Raw genomic sequence first — 23031 nt, 5'->3', positions numbered from 1 at the left:
GGGAAGTCAGTCCACTCTTCTTGCAGTGACCCTTCTCTTTTATAAACCCTATCTTCCTTACATTCTGCTTTGTGTATGGAAATTCTTTTCCAACCCACGCTCAGACCACGACATTTTGGTGGTCTATATGGGGATATCTCTTGGGGGGATCTCCTCCCCCACCTCCTTTCCTCCCCCACCTCCTCTCCTCATTTCTTGGGACCCTTTGTGAACAGGCAAGTTGCCGTGGAAGCAACAGGGACTCTGGCCAGGGCCACACCCTGGTGTGTTCCGAAGGCTCCACGGCTCACTTCAACCCAATAACTGCCGCCCAGAACGGGTGAGGGTGCCTCTGTCTTCCTTCTGAGGACTAGGCCAATTGATATTGTACGGGCATGGGTCAGGCATTTAAAAACCATTAGGGCGCCTGCCACTTGAAGACTCCCGTGAAAGGATAAGGGAGTCACGGAACAGATCAGGTTGTTAGAGTGTCTACCCCCAGCAAGACAACTTCCATGCACTGTGAGGCACAAATTGGTTCAAGCAGAACACTGAGCCCCCTCCCCTTGGCTGCCGCCTTCCTAGCAGGACTACGAGGTGGATTCCTCAGCCTGTCTTCTATGTTACTTTCACCTTTTTCTCCATCCGGATTGACTTACAGGAGCTCAGGCTGCATCTGAGACATCCCAGGAGTGCCTTTTCACGTTTCAGGGAATCGCCAAATGGTGAGTCACCCGGTGGGTCCTGGGAATCTCTCTCTCTTTCTTTCTTTGCCCGAGTTGCACGGTGCCTTAGTCGCACTGTTTGTGCCTCAGTCACATGGTTTGTACCTTAGTCACATGCTCAGGGGTCACCTCTCACGGTCAGACACAACTGTTGGGACTGTCGGCCTATTTTGTGCATTAATCACATGGAGAGATCACTGCGACAATGAGGATGGCTTTCTGTCAGCTGGTGACTCTCAGTACCCCCATTCTACGGCATATAGGCTAAGAATGGGTTCTGCTACGTCTTGGGGGCCTCCCTTAGACTCACCCCTCGGCTGTAACCTCAGGAACTGGAAAAATATTTGACCCTGAAAATCACAAAAAGAAGAGGCTCATTTTGTTTTGTAACACAGCTTGGCCCCAGTATAAACTGGGGGACCAAGGAAAATGGCCTCTTAATGGCATACTAAATTATAACACGATCCTCCAACTTGATCTCTTTTGCCAGAAACAAAGAAAGGACTCAGAGGTTCCTTATGTCCAGACCTTTATAGCCCTTACTTAGAATCCCAATCTGAGGGACTCATGCCGCATGTGTCTTTCTGTTGCTGCCTTATCCCCCTGACCCCCTCTGTCTCCCTCTCCATCAGATCTCCTAGACGATCCTCTACTCGACCTTTCCTGTCCTCCACCCCATCAACCCCCTTTGCTTCAGCACCCACCCCACCTCAACCCACAGCTGCCCAACAGCCACTCCCTTATCAGGGTGAAAGCCCCCCTCCCCTCTCCACATAAGATCGAGGACTGCCCAACACCAGGAAACAGATTCTAATATGCTTCCCTTAAGGGAAGTAGCAAATGGATACATGGGCACTATTAGAGTCCATGTTCCCTTTCCCATGTCTGACATTTCCCAAATTCAAAACAAGTTAGGTTCCTTCAGTCTGGATCCCACCACTTTTATTAAGGAATTTCAGGCCCTCACTATAGCCTCTGACCTGACCTGGCAAGACATTCATGTAGTCCTGACCACTTGTACTCATGAAGAGAAAAACAGGATATGGGCATTAGCCCAAGCTTGGGCAGATGAGGCACAGCTCTGTTTCCAAAACCTGGATGGACAGGACCAATTTTGTGCTGGCTAAATGACTCTTTGTAACTATACCCTCAATTTTAATCAGACTAGCCTGGAGTGGAATCCCTGGTCAGAGGAAAATAAATATGATGTACGTGAAGCTAATCTCACTTTGTGTTGGGGAAATTCAAGGAAAAATGAGACTAAGAAATATATTAATGAAGACCATATCCCCATAAACAGCTCGGCCCTCGGAACTAAATACATGGGGATCGGTGTGACCACTGGACACCTAGTTTAACCTCCTGGTAAGATTCTCCTCCAAAATATAATACAATTCAGCTAATATTCAGAAATTTGTTATGCCAATTCCCCCCGTCACACTCATAATAAGTCAGAGCCTGGATTCTCCCCTTTATGTATAGATGATTACTTCCTCAGAGTTTGGCCTTCCCAATCTAATCCTAGGCCATGGGACCCCAGTCTATTTCCAGAGGAAAACTCCCAAAAGGTCAGGGCCTGGCTCTGGGGACCCACAACAGGGGTATCTTTGAGGGGCACTGGATTTTCATTTCTATGTGGTAACGGGGTCTATCTGGATCTTCCCACACTTTGAAGGGGGCTCCCGCACAATTAGTGCTGTGGTCCCAGAGGCGACCATTACAAAGGATTTAGCTTCCTCAGGAGGCATTCCCAACCTTGGGTCCTTCCTTGAGGAGGTCTTAAGACCTGTCTGGGAGAGACAAAAATAAACCACTGACTGGACATGCTTACAATAAACCAATGCTTGATAGGCTCAACATAATACATAGTGTCTTTAGAGGGTTCTTTTGGTTTGCAGGCATACCCCCCTTACAGAGGAGTGTTCTCAGTCTCACCATCATGGACCAGGAATCTTGGAAGGTTACAGTAGCAGCCATTGAGGAACAACAGTCATCCCTAGGCTCTCTGGCCGAGGTGGTTTTACAAAATAGGAGGGTCCTTAATGTTATAACAGCTGAGGCAGGGAGTGTCTGTGCCCTACTAAATTAGATATGCTGCTTAATACCTCCAGCCAGATTGAAGAAAACCTTCAGATTCTAAAGAAAAACATCAAATTAATAGAAGATTTAAAAGAGAGGGCAGGACAGGGCCCCAGCTGGCTTTCTAGCCTCCTCTCCTCTGTGGGGATCCAGATATGGACATGGCTATTGCCCTTGTTGGGACCATTAATCCTGATAGCCTTTCTTTTGTTGTTTGGCCCCTGCATTATTAACACATGATCTAAGTTCATCTCCCAACAGGTTCAAAAGATTCACTTCCAGATGGTGCTACAACAAGAGTACCAGCCAGCTGGCACATGAACTACATTGGAACAAGCCTTCTTATCATTCCCTGGACTCTCATCTCCCTCCGTGAACACACCCTGACAGAGCAGGCATCAGGAACCCAGGGCCCCTACGATGCCCCCAACCAGCAGGAAGCAGCCAGAGAGATTGTCGGCCATTCTCCTTACAAAAAGGGTTCCCAAACACCTGAGAAGGAGCTAGGCAGGTAGGTAGACATGAGCAGGGATCCAATAGGGCCAAAGAATTGGCCCTTTAAATAAAGAGAGGGGGAAATGTGGTGTGCTCCAAGGACAAAGAACAAGGTAAACTCAAAGGGCAAATATTGCCAGAACAAAGAGTTACAGGACTCCCATCACTCTGTCACAATGCGACCATTGCAATGACCCAGAGCCCTCCCAAGCACCATGCCCTGTCCCTTTCCCATCCCATATAAGGAAAGACTTTCCCCTGTTTTTCTCTCTCTCAGCACACTGAAAGTATACGTACTCTGCCCAGTCAGCAGATGACTTACAGGTTCCCTGGCTATAAAAACAGACAAGCAACCCATGCTCATTGTCGACTTTCCCTGACTACCAGGAAGTCAGTCCACTGTTCTTGCAGTGACCCTTCTCTTTAATAAACCCTATCTCCCTTACATTCTGCCTTGTGTCTGGAAATTCTTTTCCAACCCGCGCTCGGACCACAACAAAATAATCTGTGAACACCCAAAAGAATTACCTAATGGAACCCACCTGCCCACAAAATACCAATTTTGTTGTACTTGTTTAATCTTTAGAGATATAAAGATTCCTAGTGGTAGCCAAGAACTAAAGGAGCAATGCTGTGGTTTGAATAACTAAGCCTGCCCCTGTTATCCGTCTATTTTACACAGTTAAGAAGCTTTGCTTTCTACAGAAGTTATATTCTTCAAATGTTGCAGTAAGTCAAATTTTTATAAAAACATATTAGCAGAGCTCACTTTTGAAGGAAAACCATAGGTAAAGATTTTGTTTAAAGAAAATGCTCCTTGACACTTCCTCAAATTTAACTTTATATCTATACTTTCATGTGAGGTGGGTTTTGGAAGTGGTTTTATTTTGTTTTAAATAATGACACCAATAGAGATAACTATTAAATCAACTAGAAAGATCTAAGTAACATGAAAATGTTGATGGAGAGTAGAAGAATGCCAGGTAAACACGATATCTGGTGAACTCATTCTACAAGATGGCCATGTGTCAGGTGGGGATGGGCCACGCAACCTAGACCTTGGGAAAGTACAAAGTGAGAGCCGTAAGACTGTGAAAGCAAGAGAAGAGAAATCTATGTAAGCAGGTGGGAGAATGGAGTTCTGTTGCATAGGGAAAATGGATGCACCATTGGGTAAGGAGAAGGACCAGCATAGACTTCTTGTAATTCTCTGGCCCCTTCACTAATGTCTCTCATCTAATCGTCAGGTCGGGTTGCACAAACTGCAGGACTGTGGCCTTGATGATATGACCTCTTATCTCTTCTAGAGGTGTTTCTCAGGTAACAGTTTGAAGATCTGATTATTAAGTATGATAGAGATGATGCTATCCACCCTTTTCTCTATCCCTTCTAATGTTAAACCTGGAGGGGCTGAGGACCCATGGCACTGAGATGTATCTCTCTCTCGCCCTCTCTGTCCTCCTCTCCCTCTCCTCCAGAAAACTATCCCTCTCAGCCCTCACCAGCATCTGGGAACAAGCTTTGAAACATTCCCTTCCAGACTGTGATGTCACTTGAAAAGCCCATCAACAAAAGCTACCCCAAAAATTAAACTCACCAATATCAAGATGAACACCAGGGACAAGCGAATTGAGAAAGAACATGACGATAACAAATCCCAACACTGTCAGGCATTTGGCGAGCAGAATCCTGTCTGATATCCTGTGCTGTGAGAGAGGAAAACACAACTCATTTACTCAGTGTAATCTGATTTCTGCAATGTGTCCACAATCCTACGTGATTTGAATCACTACAAATTTCTCCTTATGATGAAAAATATAGCAACTTGAACTTGAAAGATAAGATCATGTGTTACAAGGAAAACTGTACAGATTTAAGATTAGATCATTCAAAATCTTGAAATCAAAATCTATGAAAAATAAACATAAAAAATATAGTACAATCCTTTCTTTCTTTTTTTTTTTTTTTGCGGTACACGGGCCTCTCACTGCTGTGGCCTCTCCTGTTGTGGAGCACAGGCTCCAGATGTGCAGGCTCAGCAGCCATGGCTCACGGGCCCAGCTGCTCCACAGCATGTGGGATCTTCCCGGACTGGGGCAAGAACCCGCGTCCCCTGCATCGGCAGGCAGACTCTCAACCACTGCGCCACCAGGGAAGCCCAGTACAATCCTTTTAAATGACACCGGACTAAATGCATTTTTAATATGACACAGATGCTAAGCTGTTCCCAGCCCCACTGCCAGCATCAGATAAAATAAAGCCATTGTGAAGCCTACACATTAACCTCCAGGGACCTGGCCCTTCAAGACACATGCATTTCCACGGGTACTGTGTGTTAATAGCCTTTTAGTTTAACTTTCCCTCTATTATGCAAATCTCTGCTCATGTGGTACTGAGGTTAAAATGTTCTTGCAATAACAGGACTTCTGCTGAATGCACTCAGCAGTCCCCTAGTCACCAAATGACACATATGGGATCCTGCCCCAGGCATTCAGGGGGTGAGGGGAGGTACTCTGCAACACCTTCCTTAACCTTGGAGTTGCAGACCTCCTTCCAGTGGGCCTGAGCCACAGGGCAAGATAGGGCAAGGTCCCCAAAGGGTGCTGTGCTGTGTGGGACTGGGGCAGGGAGTTAGGTCCCAAGAAGCACACACATCTAACTAGGCCCCTGTGTGAATCACACTCTACGGTGTGAACCAACAACTGCACTATGTCCTTTCCTCAGTGTGGTCCCACTAGCACCTCTGTCTGTTAGTCTATGCCTAGGATATCCAGGTCTAGATGTAAATATAGATAAGGCTATATAAATATAGATCCAGGTGTAGTTATGGGTAGATATAGACAGAGCTATGGGTAAGATATGGGTGTAGATAAAGATATAGATGTAGAGATAGATGTAGATATAGATAAGGGTATAGACAGGGGTATAGACATGGACATGGACATAGACACAGACATGAGTATGGGTGTAGGTATAGGTAGAGTTAGAGATAGGTATTCTCTCTTGATTTCTCTGGTCACACAGTTAAAGCTGCTGCCATAAAAACCACAAGCATATCCCTCTGTGTCACAATGACTCTGACAGCAGCCCCTGGCCCCCTGCTCACACGCCATGGGGGCTGCTTTGGGAGCTCCTGTTTTCCTTCCCCACCCACTGCCAAGGCTTGGCCAGCCCCCACTCATCTTCCCCTTCCCCCACCAAGGAAGCCAATTTTGCTAGATGAGTCTGTGATGGAGAATCAGGAAGAAAGGGGCATGGTATCTCCCTGGGCCAGGTTAACCACAGAAACTGGGTATTACCATGGTCGACTCCAGGATTGGAAATGGAGGGAGCAGGGAGGTCAAAGAATATTCCAGTGTCGCTCGGCTGGTATAAGATGATCAAAGTTTGTACTCTGTTATTTTGGGGTGCCTGTCAAATTTTATCCTTTGGTTATCTGAGGTCATCAAAGTGAGAAGTCTGAGAAACAATGCAGGGGTAGTGCCCAGCTCCCCAGTCCTTGTCCACCAGGTATACAGAGAGGTACACAGTCTCACCCCTAACTTGCAGCCAGAACTACTAGAAAAGGTGGGCAGGGTCCGTTTAAGCCTGAAGCCAGAGAAATGTCATAGCCACACCCATCTTCCCTAACCCTGACCATCTGAGTGGGACAGATGCTGGGAGGACAGACTCAAAGAACATGTTATCTACCAGGTCCCAATGTCTAAATTTCCTTTAGCGAAGGACAAAATGTTCCTATCATAATTAGAGAGTAGGTATTCAACTTCTCCCTAGGAAAGAAACTACCTGGATTTGAAATTTCATGAAGATATAAATGACTTCCAGCAGATCTTGAGCTGGGAGAGGGGCATTATGTGTCCTCAGGGGGGCTGAGAAATTCCACCTAGGTGGGAAAGTGAGCAAAAGAGCCCAAAATGAGCTTTGCCTCCCAACGTCAGAGCCGTACAACAGAAGACATACACCCCATCTCTGCCCCAAAAGGTGTTCCATCTCAAGCAGCACGCCTCCCTTGTCTTGGCCTCCATCTCCTCACCCACACAATGGGAACCACAGACTTGCCTTTCAGGGTCAGGGGGAGCTGAGAGCCGGCCAACCACAGAAAGTGCTGCCCTATTTTAAAGGAACATAATAAGTTTACCTTTTAAATTCCTGGACAAAATAAGCCTACCATGTCTGGAAAATTATCTTTCCCATTAATTCCTGGAAATAACTTATGTCTTGTGTACAACTACAGGAATAAAAGAAAGATGACTTTCAGTTGCAACTTCACATGAAGTAAGGAAAAGGAATCTACTCTGTTCTTCAAGGAATCCCTGAGAAAAGAAACCACAATACCTTTCTTTGTAGCTCCTGGATATTGGTCTCCCAATTTTTATCTTCCTGTGAGATCTGTCTAAAAGAGAAAAGGGCAGACATCATTTTCCTGGTGGCATCGAGCGGTGAGGCCAGCAAGGTGGCATTCAGCAGTGGCACACAGCATGGTCCCCTGGCCTGGACGCCGTCCACAGTGTGACGCCAGGTGTGGCCACAGAATGGGGCAGGCCTCGTGGTGTAAGGAGCCTGGTAGAACTGGGTTCATGAATTGGAAAAGATGCTCATTCTAGATTCCCAAGGAAAAGTAATACATGAAATGACCAGACTGTTCAATGAGGCACGTGCGAGCATAGCACAGGAAACGTCAGAAGAACACTGGCCAGAATGTCAACAGGGGAATGAGACAGTAAGCCACCTTGGTTTTCCTCTTTTTACTTACTAATTTTCTGAATCTTTTTTCAGAATGAGGATGTGTTATATTTATAATTTAAATAAAGGAAAAAACAGTAACAGAAATGCCACTTGCTTTGGTGGTGATTTTTATCAATTGGAAATCTACTTTGAAGCACTTATGTCTGCTTCCTTCCCCCTCTGGTCATGGTATCCGCCCATCTCTATTTCCATTTGTCACCTCTATTTGTTCCAACTTGCCGTTCTTTTTTAACCTTTCCTATCAACTCATCTTTTCTTTTCTGCTTTATTTCCTCCCTCACCAGTTAGGAAAAAGAAGCTGTGTGGTGGAGAATTTAGTCTTCATGAGCACTCACGTGTCATAGTGTCAGTGGAGGTCGACCACACAGCCAGTACAGACCCTAAAGGAAATCACAGCAGACCCAACTGAATGGTTCTAATGACAATTTTTTTTAAAAAAAATGTAGAAACAGGACCTGAAGAGTTAGCACATGCCTTAGATCACCCTCATTCCTATCTGCTTCCAGTGACTGTGTGGCCTTACAAAGCCACTGCCCTCTCTGGGCCTCAGTTTCCCTTGGATTTGAAATTTCATGAAGATATAAATGACTTCCAGCAGATCTTGAGCTGGGAGAGGGGCATTATCAAAACAGGATGAGTTGATGGAAACTTGGTGAATTCTTCACACTTTAACCCTGAGATACACTGACTGTGTCTTAACATCCATACCAGATGGAACACGTTGAAACTTGAAGGCCAGTAGATTAAATACATTCAGGGCAATTTACTCTTGCATCTTTAATTTACAAAGTTTTTCCTTTTAAGATCCATGCCTGTTGTTGAAGTTGGTCACTCTGTCCCCAGCCTGCAACTCAGGGCCTTCCAGTAGCCTGGGGGTACCAGGTCCTGCTTCTCCAGCGTCACAGGATACAGGTAGGTCCTGAGATGAGATGGAGCTGAGGATGCTGAGACAGTGCTTCACACTGGGCTACATCTCTAGACAGAGTGAGTCTCTACATACTCGCCTGTGGCCTTCTCCCCCCACTCTCAGACCAGGCTACAGCCACACTAGACAGCCCTCAGTGGTTGGCACTGGCACTGTGCCCAGCTCCTGTCCTCAGTCTGCTTGCCTGCTCTCTGAGAACACAGGGCTGGTCTCAGCAAACTGCAATATGTAAGATCATTCTCACTACCTTCACAAGGACTCACATTTCCCCTTGCCGTGACAGACTTCTCATCTCCACCCAGTTCTCAACCCTACTGCAGGAATGCTTCCACATCCCTGAGGAGTGAGCAGGCTCTCGCTCTTTCTGTCAGTACTTCCAGCGTAAAGACAGGTTGGAACTCAGCACCTCATCAGAGTGGGGAGGGAAAACTCAGCACCTCACTGTTACTGTTAGGTCTCAGCTTTGATTAAAAACAAACTCAAGGGACTTCTCTGGTGGTCCAGTGGTTAAGATTCTGTGCTTCAAATGCAGGGGGCCCTGGTTCAATCCCTAGTCAGGGAACTAATTTCCCACATGCTGTAAAGTGGCCAAAAAAAAAAAAAACTCCAAGAAATGAATTGAGCAGGAATTAGGTATTCTTTGAGTTCCTGGAAAATCAACTACTGGGAGAATATTTTGTTAGATTAGTTTGTTATATATATATATATTTTTTAATTTTTATTATGCAATGTGTTAGGTGTGAAGTGTGACAGGCAGTAGTTGAGTGTGAACTCAATTCCTGGCATCACTCTTTCCTAGATGCAAAACCCTGGGCAAGTTTCTCAAATTCTCTGAGCCTCAGTTTTCTCATCCTTAAGCTGGGGCTAATATCAGCACACATTCCAGAGAGCTAAGTGAGAGTTAAATAAAATGCTGCATCATAACAGGTTTAGCACAGTGTATGGCACCCAAAACTTACTTAGTAGCATGCAGCTAGTGTTACTCTTTCGCAGTACCGTGGGGTACTCTTCACAATCACTTTAGCTCACATTTTGCACATGACATTTGGACACTCTTAGGGTGGTCATAAATAGGTTGTTGATACAATCCAACCATTGAGTATAACTGGTAAAGATAAGAACCACTGCTGTAAACCAAGAGTGGTCTGAGCAGGGCCTGGCTTGATACCTTTGGAAGCTGTGCAGCCTTCGGGCCAGCAAGCGCTCCAGTGTCAGCACCTTCCCCAGGAGTAGACCTCGAACCGCTGTCTCCTCACGGCTGGCTGGGCTGATGCGCTGTGCAGTAAGGCGCCAGACATGGATCTCATGCTTCAGTTCTGCAGGAAAGGAAAGCCAAGGCTTCATTCTCCTGCAATCTCAGACATCAGCACCTACTCCCCTCAGCACCCTCCAAGAAGAGAAAACACACACCTGTGATGCAGATCTCCAAGGACCAAACCAAAGCAGTGGCTTCTTAGTGTTCATGTTATTATGAGAGAACCAGAAGACAAAGCTGACTTTTAAAAATTACAGTAGATGCAAAGATAATTTCAACTCTTTGGGTGAAGAATAAATTCTTGAATAGGCGTATGAAAGTTAACACCCAACAAACTTTTTCCCTCCCAAGAAATTACTTTTTGGAGCCAGTAGTTCAGATCTCAGTTCAAAATCCAGACATCGCCCAATCTTTTAAACAGATCTAATACACATCAGAAATACAAGTGTAGTAGGTGGTGCCTGGTCTCCCCAGTAGGGCATTTGGTAATAGCAGGAGATGGGGAGAGCCCTCCCTCCTGACCAGGCCCCCAAGTTGAGCTTGTGTCTATGAAAGAACACAAAGGAGAGAAATGTAGACAACTTTATGCACTTCTGAAATTAAAAGAATGAGGCAAATTTTCACCCATCAGTGAATTTAAACCTCTTCTGACAGAGAAGAGAAAAATGAATTGCCAATTCATTGGCTCCTAAAATACTAGAATATCTTATAAAATTTTACTTTTAACCTCTAGTTTACTGTTAAAGATACTACATAAATTTCTCAAAATATCCACTAAAAGAATATAAGGAAGCACAGTATTTTCATGAATCACCTCTCATGTACAATGCACTATACTACATATGTTAAAAATTCAAGATGAAATTAAAAGAACACACACTTTCAAGCAGGATTAGATCAGTTGACACTAGCTCAGAGCAGAGTCAAGGCAGGGCAATTCTCCCAAGACCTGTGAAGCAGTGCACAAGCCTGGGCTCAATGACAAGGAAAATGCCACCATGGTTTTCTCTAAAGGGTCAGCCTTTCAAAGATGAAAAGTTTTTAGAATGAAGATAAGTAAAGTACTTCCATTCAGTACATATTGATTCTTTGTAGCTTGCTAAAACAGAAGAAACTTGGGTATAACCTGAAAGCCTCTACAGAGAAACAGATCCATAATTCCCTCAATAAACATAATTCACACCTCCATAATTCACACCTCATTAAACAACCTGTGAGGTTATGATAATATAAAAAGGAGGAAGAGGAGGAGGAAGAGGATAAAAACATATGAATTAGGTTTCTGAAATGCTGAACACACACACACACACACACAAATGCTGCACTGGGACAGGAATGGGGGGACAAAGTGGTGCAGCAGCTTCAGAGAAGGTGCAGAAAGTGCCATTATTTCATCCAATGTTCTGAACTTCGTTATGTAGTGGATATCATTCAAAGCCCATCCCTAAAGTATCAGAGACTTTCTAGCCATTCTTTCAAGCCATATTAGTGACTGCCACTCTCTCAAGCAGCTGACCAACTTTGAATAGCTACACAGGAGCATTGCTCGGCTCAGCTCCCGGGCCAGCCTGTGGGAGCCTCTCCACCTCTGTGTTTGGAGAAGCAGAAACTGAATCTGGCCTTCCAGGTCCCCAGGGCTCCTTTCTGCAGGTATCTTCTCCAGCGTCACCTTCAGCCCCTCACGCACCCCCAGAGCCTTGCTGCCTTCTAGCCCATCAAATCAAACAGGACAGGCTACTCTCCTCAGATCAACCCATGGGTTAATGCTCAAGTAGTGCACTTTCATTTTTCTAGTTGTGGACAAAATAAATGTATCACCGATCATGGGAAATTTTGGTTGAGAGTGATTTTGTCCAAGAGAAGGGAGTCCACTGCCTGCACCCAGAGCTCAGTTTAGCCAAGCATCCACTCCTCGGCTCCCAAGCTTCCTCTGTACCTCCTCTGCCATTTCCCCACCCTGTCTCTGCTGAGCTCTAAGACTGTGAACCCAATCAGCTACCTGATATTGCCCTCTGAACCTCGTGCTACAAGATTCACAGATAAACATTCCATCTTCCCCCACAGAACTCTCTCTTCCCTCACTGTCTTAGTTCTTATATGACATCATTAATCTTCCAGGTACATGAACCTGAAATGTCATTTTGGTCTTATCAATGTCATTCTCCTCTACATTTCTGCACTGAACATATAATAGGTGCCAGACACCATGCTAGATGTTAAAGGAGAAGAATAAATTGACAAGTTATGAGATAGGCCTCCAACAAGCTAGACAGAGAAATAAGATACATCATAAATGAACATGAGCTAAGGCAGTACTAGGCCACAAGAGCAGTTCAGGATATGATGGTGTGGGTCTTGCAGGATCCACCACTTCCTGACTCAGGTCACCAGCTTATCCAGGCTTCATCTCCTCACATTTGCCTAATTCTGATTGCTGCTCCTCAGTAACCTTTGACTGAAGCCACTTCCTGACAACCCAACCCTGGTTAATCATAAAACACTGTTTGCCCTATCTATCTATTTATCTATCTATCATCTATAGAAACTATCTATATATCTATTTATCTATCTATAGATAAATACAGTTAGATATATGGAAACAAGGAATCTATGTTCCTATTTACCTATCTTCTACCTATCTAGGCTGATCCACCTAAGAAAACAGATGATAGATAGATAGATAGATAGATAGATAGATAGATAGATAGATAGATAGGTTCATTCTTTCAAATAGCCCATTGTTCCCCATGACCTGCAAAGATCTTTAGGGAAGACTCAAGATCCTCAAATGGTGAGTGCCATTGTGAGCTCTGATCCCACTGTATAAGTTTTAGCTCTTGCTTTGCCTGACTAGCCCTGACCAGGACACATCATCAGATGTCTCATCTCTACCTCTCTGATTACCACCAGCCCCTATCTTTCCAAGCTTCTCAACCACCCTCTTGTGGCATTACTTGTGGTTGCCGTATACATGTTACAAGCAGGCAAAGACATTACCATGTGGGATGTGTTCTCTCACAGGAGGTGGTGGCTGCCAGGAGCCTAGAGGAGGGTCACCTGGCTCTAATTCAGGAGTCTCAGGGGAAGACACCTAGGCCAGGAGTTGAGAAATAGAATTATACTACTATAAGATTCTTATCCTTTATGTTAAGTGGTATAATATCACTTGAAGTTAGTGATATAATTATAACTAAAATCACAATTAGAAAATGTGACATGATGATACACTTAAATTCAACCATATCACTAATCAAGTTAAATATCAAAGATCTAAACATATCAATTAAAAGACAGATTATTAGATTGGATAAAAAAGCAAGACCCAACTATAAGCTATTTGCAAGAAATGCACTTTAAATATAAAGACACAAAAAGGTTAAAAGTAAAAGGATGATAAAAATATACCACACTAACAGAAAGCTGGAATTGCTACATTAAGATCAAATTAGTTTTCAGAGCAAGAATATTACTATGGATAGGGAAGGGTACTTCATAATGATAAAGGTGTTAATTCTTCAAGAGGACATAATAACCCTAAATGTTTATGTACCCTAGTAACAAAATTTTGAAATATGTAAAGCAAAAAATCATAGAATTGCAAAGATAAATAGACAAATCCACAGCCTTAGTCAGAGATTTCTATATCCACCTCTCAATAATTGATAGACAAGTGGGCAGAAAATCAGCAAGAATATGAATGACCTGAATAACATTATCAGTCAACTTGACCTAATTGTTCATATTGACATAACTCCAACCAACAACAGCAGAATACATATTCTTTTCTAGTGCAAATAGAATATTTATGAGACTAGGCCACATTCTACCATAAAACAAGTTTCAATCAATTCAAAAGGATTCAAATTTTACAAAATATATTCTCTGACCACTGTGAAATTAAATTTGGTAACTGCAAAAATCCCCAAATTTGGTGTAGGTAAATACATCTAAAATATCCAAGGATCAAAGAAGAAATCAAAATGGAAATCAGAAAGTAATTTGAATTGAAGGGAAGTAGAACAAAACATACCAAAATTGGTGGAAGACCACTACTTAGAAGGAAATTTAGAGCACTAAATACCTATACTAGAAAATAAGATATATATAAATGAATAACCTCAACCCTCGCATGAAGAAGCTAGTAAAAGAAGAATAAATAAATAAATCCAAAGTAAGCAGGAGAAAATAAATAATAAATATCAGAGTATAACTCATTAAAAGAGAAAAATGTAGAAAAAATCTATATAATCAAAAGCTGGTTGAGATCAGTAACATTGATAAACCTCTAGACAGACTAATCAGAAAAAAAGTTAAGACATAAATCCAATATCAGGAATGAGAGAGGTTCCTTTACCAAAAATTCTATAGCCATTATGTAAGCCTCCCAGACTTCAGACAATACTACAAAGCTACAGTAATCAAAACAGCATGATATTGGCACAAAAACAGACATATAGATCAATGGAACAGAATAGAGAGCCCAGAAATAAGCCCAAACACCTATTGTCAGTTAATCTACAGCAAAAGAGGCAAGAATATACAATGAAGAAAAGACAGTCTCTTCAGCAAGTGGTGTTGGGAAAGCTGGACATCCTCATGTAAATCAATGAAATTAGAACACTCCTTCACACCATACACAGAAATACACTCAAAATGGTTTAAAGACCTAAATATAAGACATGACACCGTAAACTGCTAGAAGAGAACATAGGTAAAACTTCTTGGACATAAATCATAGCAATATTTTCTTAAATCAGTTTACCAAGGAAAAGAAATAAAAGCAAAGATAAACAAATGGGACCTAACCAAACATAAAAGCTTTTGCACAGCAAAGGAAACTATCAACAAAATGAAAGACAACCTACAGAATGGGGGAAAATATTTGCAAATGATGCAACTGACAAGAGATATTAATCCAAAATATACAAACAGCTCATACAACCCAATATCAAACAAGCCAATCAAAAAATTGGCAGAAGCGCCGCAGGCTTGCCCCGCACTTTGTACCCCTCCCTCCGCCTGGCCTGAGTGAGCCAGAGCCCCCGAATCAATGGCTTCTTTAACCACATCCTGTCTGAGTGAAGAACAGATGCCCTCCGGCGACCTACATGCCGAGGCGGGGCCAAATCCAAAGCTGAACCTCAGGAGCTGTGTGAACAAAGAAGAGAAAGGGAAATCTCTCCCAGCAGCCTCAGGAGCAGTGGATTAAATCTCCACAATCAACTTGATGTACCCTGAATCTGTGGAATACATGAATAGGCAATGAATCATCCCAAATTGAGAAAGAGGACTTTGAGAGCAAGATTTATTACTTTTTCCCCTTTTCCCCTTTTTGTGAGTGTGTATGTGTATGCTTCTGTGTGAGATTTTGTCTGTATAGCTTTGCTTCCACCATTTGTCCTAGGGTTCTATCCGTCCGTTTTCTTTTTTTTTTTTTTACTTAAAATATTTTATTTTCTTAATAATTATTTTTTATTTTAATAACTTTATTTTATTTTACCTTCCTATACTTTATTTTCTTTTATCCTTTTTCATTATTTCTTTCTACTTTTTCTCCCTTTTATTCTGAGCCGTGTGAATGAAAGGCTCTTGGTGCGACAGCCAGGAGTCAGTGCTGTGCCTCTGAGGTGGGAGAGCCAACTTCAGGACACTGGTGCACAAGAGACCTCCCAGCTCCATGTAATATCAAACAGTGAAAATCTCCCAGAGATCTCCATCTCAACACAAACACCCAGCTTCACTCAATGACCAGCAAGCTACACTGTGGGACACCCTATGCCAAACAACTAGCAAGACAGGAACACAACCCCACCCATTAGCAGAGAGGCTGCCTAAAATCATAATAAGCCCACAGACATGCCAAAACACACCACCAGACGTGGACCTGCCCACCAGAAAGACAAGATCCAGCCTCAGCACCAGAACATAGGCACTAGTCCCCTCCACCAGGAAGCCTACACAACCCACTGAACAAACTTTAGCCACTGGGGACAGACACCAAAAACAATGGGAACTACGAATTTGCAGCCTGCAAAAAGGAGACCCCAAACACAGTAAGATAAGCAAAATGAGAAGACAGAAAAACATTCAGCAGATGAAGGAGCAAGATAAAAACCCACCAGACCTAACAAATGAAGAGGAAATAGGCAGTCTACCTGAAAAAGAATTCAGAATAATGACAGTAAAGATGACCCAAAATCTTGGAAATAGAATAGACAAAATGCAAGAAACATTTAATAAGGACCTAGAAGAACTAAAGATGAAACAAGCAATGAGGAACAACACAATAAATGAAATTTAAAATACTCTACAAGGGGTCAATAGCAGAATAACAAGCAGAAGAACGGATAAGTGACCTGGAAGATAAAATGGTGGCAATAACTACTGCAGAGAAGAATAAAGAAAAAAGAATGAAAAGAACTGAGGACAGTCTCAGAGACCACTGGGACAACATTAAATGCACCAACATTCGAATTATAGGGTTTGCAGAAGAAGAAGAGAAAAAGAAAGGGACTGAGAAAATATTTGAAGAGATTATAGTTGAAAACTTCCCTAATATGGGAAAGGAAATAGTTAATCAAGTCCAGGAAGCACAGAGAGTCCCATACAGGATAAATCCAAGGAGAAACATGCCAAGACACATATTAATCAAACTGTCAAAAATTAAATACAAAGAAAACATATTAAAAGCAGCAAGGGAAAAACAACAAATAACACACAAGGGAATCCCCATAAGGTTAACAGCTGACCTTTCAGCAAAAACTCTTCAAGCCAGAAGAGACTGGAAGGACATATTTAAAGTGATGAAGGAGAAAAACCTGCAACCAAGATTCCTCTACCCAGCAAGTATCTCATTCAGATTTGATGGAGAAATTAAAACCTTTAGAGATAAGCTAAAGCTGCGAGAGTTCAGCACCACCAAACCAGCTTTACAACAAATGGAAAAGGATCTTCTCTAGGCAAGAAACACAAGAGAAGGAAAAGACCTATAATAACAAACTCAAAACAATTAAGAAAATGGGAATAGGAACATACATATTGATAATTACCTTACATGCAAATGGATTAAATGCTTCCACCAAAAGACACAGATTAGCTGAATGGATACAAAAACAAGACCCATATATTTGCTGTATACAAGAGACCCACTTCAGACCTAGAGACACATACAGACTGAAAGTGAGGGCATGGAAAAAGATATTCCATACAAATGGAAACCAAAAGAAAGCTAGAGTAGTAATACTTATATCAGACAAAATAGACTTTAAAATAACGACTATTAGAAGAGACAACGAAGGACACTATATAATGATCAACGGATCAATCCAAGAAGAAGATATAACAATTGTAAATATTTACACACCCAACATAGGAGCACCTCAATACATAAGGCAAGTACTAAAAGCCATAAAAGGGGAAATCGACAGTAACACATTCATAGTACGGGACTTTACCACCCCACTTTCACCAATGGACAGATCATCCAAAATGAAAATAAATAAGGAAACACAGCTTTAAATGATACATTAAACAAGATGGACTTAATTGATATTTATAGGACACTCCATCCAAAAACAACAAAATACACATTTTTCTCAAGTGCTCATGGAACATTCTCCAGGATAAATCATATCTTGGGTCACAAATCAAGCCTTGGTAAATTTAAGAAAATTGAAATTGTATCAAGTATCTTTTCCAACCACAATGCTATGAGACTAGATATCAATTACAGGAAAAGATCTGTAAAAAATACAAACACATGGAGGGCAAACAATACACTACTTGATAACAAAGTAAACACTGAAGAAATCAAAGAGGAAATCAAAAAATACCTAGAAACAAATGACAATGAAAACACGATGACCCAAAACCTATGGGATACAGCAAAAGCAGTTCTAAGAGGGAAGTTTATAGCAATACCATCCAACCTTAAGAAACAGGAAACATCTCGAATAAACACCCTAACCTTGCACCTAAAGCAATTAGAGAAAGAAGAACAAAAAAACCCCCCAAAGTTAGCAGAAGGAAAGAAATCATAAAGATCAGATCAGAAACAAATGAAAAATAAATGAAGGAAATGATAGCAAAAACCAATAAAACTAAAAGCTGGTTCTTTGAGTAAACAAAATTGATAAGCCATTAGCCAGACTCATCAAGAAAAAAAGGGAGAAGACTCAAATCAATAGAATTAGAAATGAAAAAGGAGAAGTAACAACTGACACTGCAGAAATACAAAAGATCATGAGAGATTACTACAAGCAACTCTATGCCAATAAAATGGACAATCTGGAAGAAATGGACAAATTCTTAGAAATGCACAAGCTGCCAAGACTGAATCAGGAAGAAATAGAAAATATGAACAGACAAATCACAAGCACTGAAATTGAAACTGTGATTTAAAATCTTCCAACAGGGGCTTCCCTGGTAGCGCAGTGGTTGCGAGTCCGCCTGCCGAGGCAGGGGGCGTGGGTTCATGTCCCGGTCTGGGAGGATCACACGTGCTGTGGAGGGGCTGAGCCCGCGAGCCATGGCCGCTTAGGCTGCGCATCTGGAGCCTGTGTCTGCCACAGGAGAGGCCACAGCAGTGAGAGGCCCAACTACCAGAAAAAAAAAAAAAAACCATCCAACAAACAAAAGCCCAGGACTTGATGGCTTCACAGGTGAATTCTATTCAAACATTTAGAGAAGACAGAAAACCTATCCTTCTCAAACTCTTCCAAAGTATAGCAGAGGGAGGAACACTCCCAAACTCATTCTACGAGGCCACCATTACCCTGATACCAAAACCAGCCAAGGATGTCACAAAGAAAGAAAACTATAGGCCAATATCACTGATGAACAAAGATGCAAAAATCCTCAAAAAATACTAGCATATGGAATCCAACAACACACTAAAAGGATCATACACCATGATCAAGTGGGGTTTATTCCAGGAATGCAAGGATTCTTCAATATATGCAAATCAATCAATGTGATACACCATATTAACAAATTGAAGGAGAGAAACAATATGGTCATCTCAAGAGATGCAGGGAAAGCTTTTGACAGAATTAAACACCCATTTATGCTAAAAACCCTCCAGAAACTAGACACAGAGAGAACTTTCCTCAACATAATAAAGGCCATATATGACAAACCCACAGCCAACATCATCCTCAATGGTGAAAAACTGAAAGCATTTCAACTAAGATCAGGAACAAGACAAGGTTGCCCACTCTCACCACTCTTATTCAACATAGTTTTGGAAGTTTTAGCCACAGCAATCAGAGAAGAAAAAGAAATAAAAGGAATCCAAAATGGAAAAGAAGAAGTAAAGCTGTCACTGTTTGCAGATGACATGATACTATACATAGAGAATCCTACAGATGCTACCAGAAAACTACTAGAGCTAACCAATGAATTTGGTAAAGTAGCAGGATACAAAATTAAGGCACAGAAATGTCTTGCATTCTTATACACTAATGATGAAAAATCTGAAAGTGAATTCAAGAAAACACTCCCATTTACCATTGCAACAAAAAGAATAAAATATCTAGGAATAAACCTACCTGAGGAGACCAAAGATCTGTATGCAGAAAATTATAAGACACTGATGAAAGAAATTAAAGATGATACAAATCAGTGGAGAGATATACCATGTTCTTGGATTGGAAGAATCAACATTGTGAAAATGACTCTACTACACAAAGCAATCTACAGATTCAATGCCATCCCTATCAAACTACCACTGGCATTTTTCACAGAACTAGAACAAAAAATTTCACAATTTGTATGGAAACACAAAAGACCCCAAGTGGCCAAAGCAATCTTGGGAATGAAAAACGGAGCTGGAGGAATCAGGCTCCCAGACTTCAGACTATACTACAAAGCTCCAGTAATCAAGACAGTATGGTACTGGCACAAAAACAGAAAGATAAAAAAAAGAAAAACAGAAAGATAGATCAGTGGAACAGGATAGAAAGCCCAGAGATAAACCCACACACATATGGTCACCTTATCTTTGATAAAGGAGGCAGGAATGTACAGTGGAGAAAGGACAGCCTCTTCAATAAGTGGTGCTGGGAAAACTGGACTGGTACATGTAAAAGTATGAAATTAGATCACTCCCTAACACCATATACAAAAATAAGCTCAAAATGGATTAAAGACCTAAATGTAAGGCCAGTAACTGTCAAACTCTTAGAGGAAAACATAGGCAGAACACTCTATGACATAAATCACAGCAAAATCCTTTTTGACCCACCTCCTAGAGAAATAGAAAGAAAAAGAAAAATAAACAAACGGGACCTAATGAAACTTCAAAGCTTTTCCACAGCAAAGGAAACCATAAACAATACCAAAAGACAACCCTCAGTATGGGAGAAAATATTTGCAAATGAAGCAACTGACAAAGGATTCGTCTCCAAAATTTACAAGCAGCTCATGCAGCTCAATAACAAAAAAACAAACAACCCAATCCAAAAATGGCAGAAGACCTAAGTAGACATTTCTCCAAAGAAGATATACAGACTGCCAACAAACACATGAAAGAATGCTCAACATCATTAATCATTAGATAAATGCAAATCAAAACTACAATGAGATATCTCACACCAGTCAGAATGGCCATCATCAAAAAATCTAGAAACAATAAATGCTGGAGAGGGTGTGGAGTAAAGGGAATACTCTTGCACTGCTGGTGGGAATGTGAATTGGTACAGCCATTATGAAGAACAATATGGAGGTTCCTTAAAAAACTACAAAGAGAACTACCATATGACCCAGCAATTCCACTACTGGGCATATACCCTGAGAAAACCGTAGTTCAAAAAGAGTCATGTACCAAACTGTTCATTGCAGCTCTATTTACAATAGCCAGGAGATGGAAACAACCTAAGTGTCCATCATCAGATGAATGGATAAAGAAAATTTGGCACATATATACAATGGAATATTACTCAGCCATAAAAATAAATGAAATTGGGCTATTTATAATGAGGTGGATGGACCTAGCATCTGTCCTACTGAGTGAAGTAAGTCAGAAAGAGAAAGACAAATGTCGTATGCTAACACATATATATGGAATTTAAGAAAAAAAATATGTCATGAAGAACCTAGGGGTAAGACAGGAATAAAGACACAGACCGACTAGAGAATGGACTTGAGGATATGGGGATGGGGAATGGTAAGCTCTGACAAAGTGAGAGAGTGGCATGGACATATATTCACTACCAAACATAAAATAGATAGCTAGTGGGAAGCCGCCGCATAGCACAGGAAGATCAGCTCGTTGCTTTGTGACCACCTAGAGGGGTGGGATAGGGAGGGTGGGAGGGAGGGAGACGCAAGAGGGAGGAGATATGGGAACATATGTATATGCATAATGGATTCACTTTGTTATAAAGCAGAAACTAACACACGATTGTAAAGCAATTATACTCCAATAATGATGTAAAAAAAAAATTGGCAGAAGACCTAAATAGATATTTCTCCAAAGAAGGCACACAGATGGCCATTAGGCACATGAAATGATGCTCAGTATCACTAATTATTAGAGAAATGCAAATCAAAACTACAATGAGGTTCCACCTCACACCAGTCGGAATGGCCATCATTGAAATGTCTGCAAATAATAAATGCTGGAGAGGGTGTGGAGAAAAGGGAACCCTCCTATACTGTTGGTGGGAATGTAAATTGGTGCAGCCACTATGGAGAACATTATGGAGTTTCCTTGAAAAACCAAAAATTAGGTTACCATATGATCCAGCAATTCCACGCTTGGGCACATATCCAGAAAAGATGAAAATTCTAATTCAAAAAGATACATGCAGTCAAATGTTCACAGGAACACTCTTTCCAGTAACCAAGACATGGAAACAATCCAAGTGCCCATCAATAGATGATTGGTTGGAAGATGTGGTGTATATATACAATGGAATATTACTCAGCCATAAAAAGAATGAAATATTGCCATTAGCAGCAACATGCAACATGGACATAGAGAATATCATACTAAGTGAAGTAAGTCAGACAAAGACAGACAAGTATTATAGGATATCACTTATACTTGGAATCTAAAAAATAACACAAATTAATCTATATACAAAACAGAAACAGACTCACAGACATAGAAAATAAACTTATGTTTAGCAAAGGGGAAAAGGAAAGGGAGGCATAAATTAGGAGGATGGGATTAATGGATACAAACTATGATGCATAAAACAGATAAGCAACAAGGATTCACAGTATAACACAGGGAACTATACTCAATATCTTATAATAACCTAATAGAAAATAATCTGAAAAATATATATATATATATAACTGAATTACTTTGTTGTACACCTAAAACTAACACAATATTGCAAATCAACTATACTTCAATTTTAAAAGTTCTATAGCCATTAAAAGGATAATGAAAAACTATTATGAACAGTTTTAGAATAATTCTTTCAACAATTGAGGTACGATGGACAAATTCCTTTAAAGACATAAACCACAAGTGAGCACTCAAGAAGAAATAGATAACCTTAATAGCTAGCCCTATATCTATTAAGTAATTTGAATATGTAGTTAAAAACTAGAAGGAAGGAAAGAAAGGAAAGGAGGGAGGGAGGGAGGGAGGGAGGCCCAAGCCTTTAAATATCCTGGCAAACATTTAAGGAAAAAAGTAGTAGCAATTTTACACCATCTCTTCCCAAAAACTGAAGAGGAGGGTATACTTCTATATTCATCCTTCGAGGACAGCAAAAGCAGACATTTCAAGAGAAGACACTACATACCAATATCCCTATTGTACAAAGATATAAAAATTCTATATAAAATATTAGGAAGAAGCAGCATGAGTT

The 23031-nt window shown here is 41.4% G+C and overlaps 1 protein-coding gene and 1 long non-coding RNA gene across 7 annotated transcripts in view; one reads left to right on the top strand and one right to left on the bottom strand.

Moving 5' to 3' along the window:
* OCA2 (OCA2 melanosomal transmembrane protein) overlaps positions 1-23031 on the bottom strand; it is a 258159-nt gene that overhangs the window by 97415 nt on the left and 137713 nt on the right. For all 5 annotated transcript variants that reach the window (XM_033400198.2, XM_004276885.4, XM_049712577.1 and 2 more), the window contains exons 16-18: positions 10118-10265; positions 7614-7671; positions 4876-4984 (exon numbers count right to left, since the gene is read on the bottom strand). In XM_033400198.2, the coding sequence (XP_033256089.1) occupies positions 4876-4984; positions 7614-7671; positions 10118-10265 (315 nt within the window). The remainder of the gene's footprint in view (positions 1-4875; positions 4985-7613; positions 7672-10117; positions 10266-23031) is intronic.
* LOC125965047 (uncharacterized) lies at positions 310-4057 on the top strand. Of its 2 annotated transcripts, none has more exons than XR_007478523.1 (3): positions 310-704; positions 2005-2069; positions 3045-4057. It is a non-coding gene; the product is annotated as an uncharacterized LOC125965047 (long non-coding RNA). The 2 variants fall into 2 exon arrangements; XR_007478524.1 differs by having other exon boundaries at positions 3030-4057.

Source organism: Orcinus orca, chromosome 7 (genome assembly GCF_937001465.1).
Source record: "Orcinus orca chromosome 7, mOrcOrc1.1, whole genome shotgun sequence".
NCBI classification, from domain to species: domain Eukaryota; kingdom Metazoa; phylum Chordata; class Mammalia; order Artiodactyla; family Delphinidae; genus Orcinus; species Orcinus orca.
This window is presented reverse-complemented; position numbering and strand designations above follow the sequence as displayed.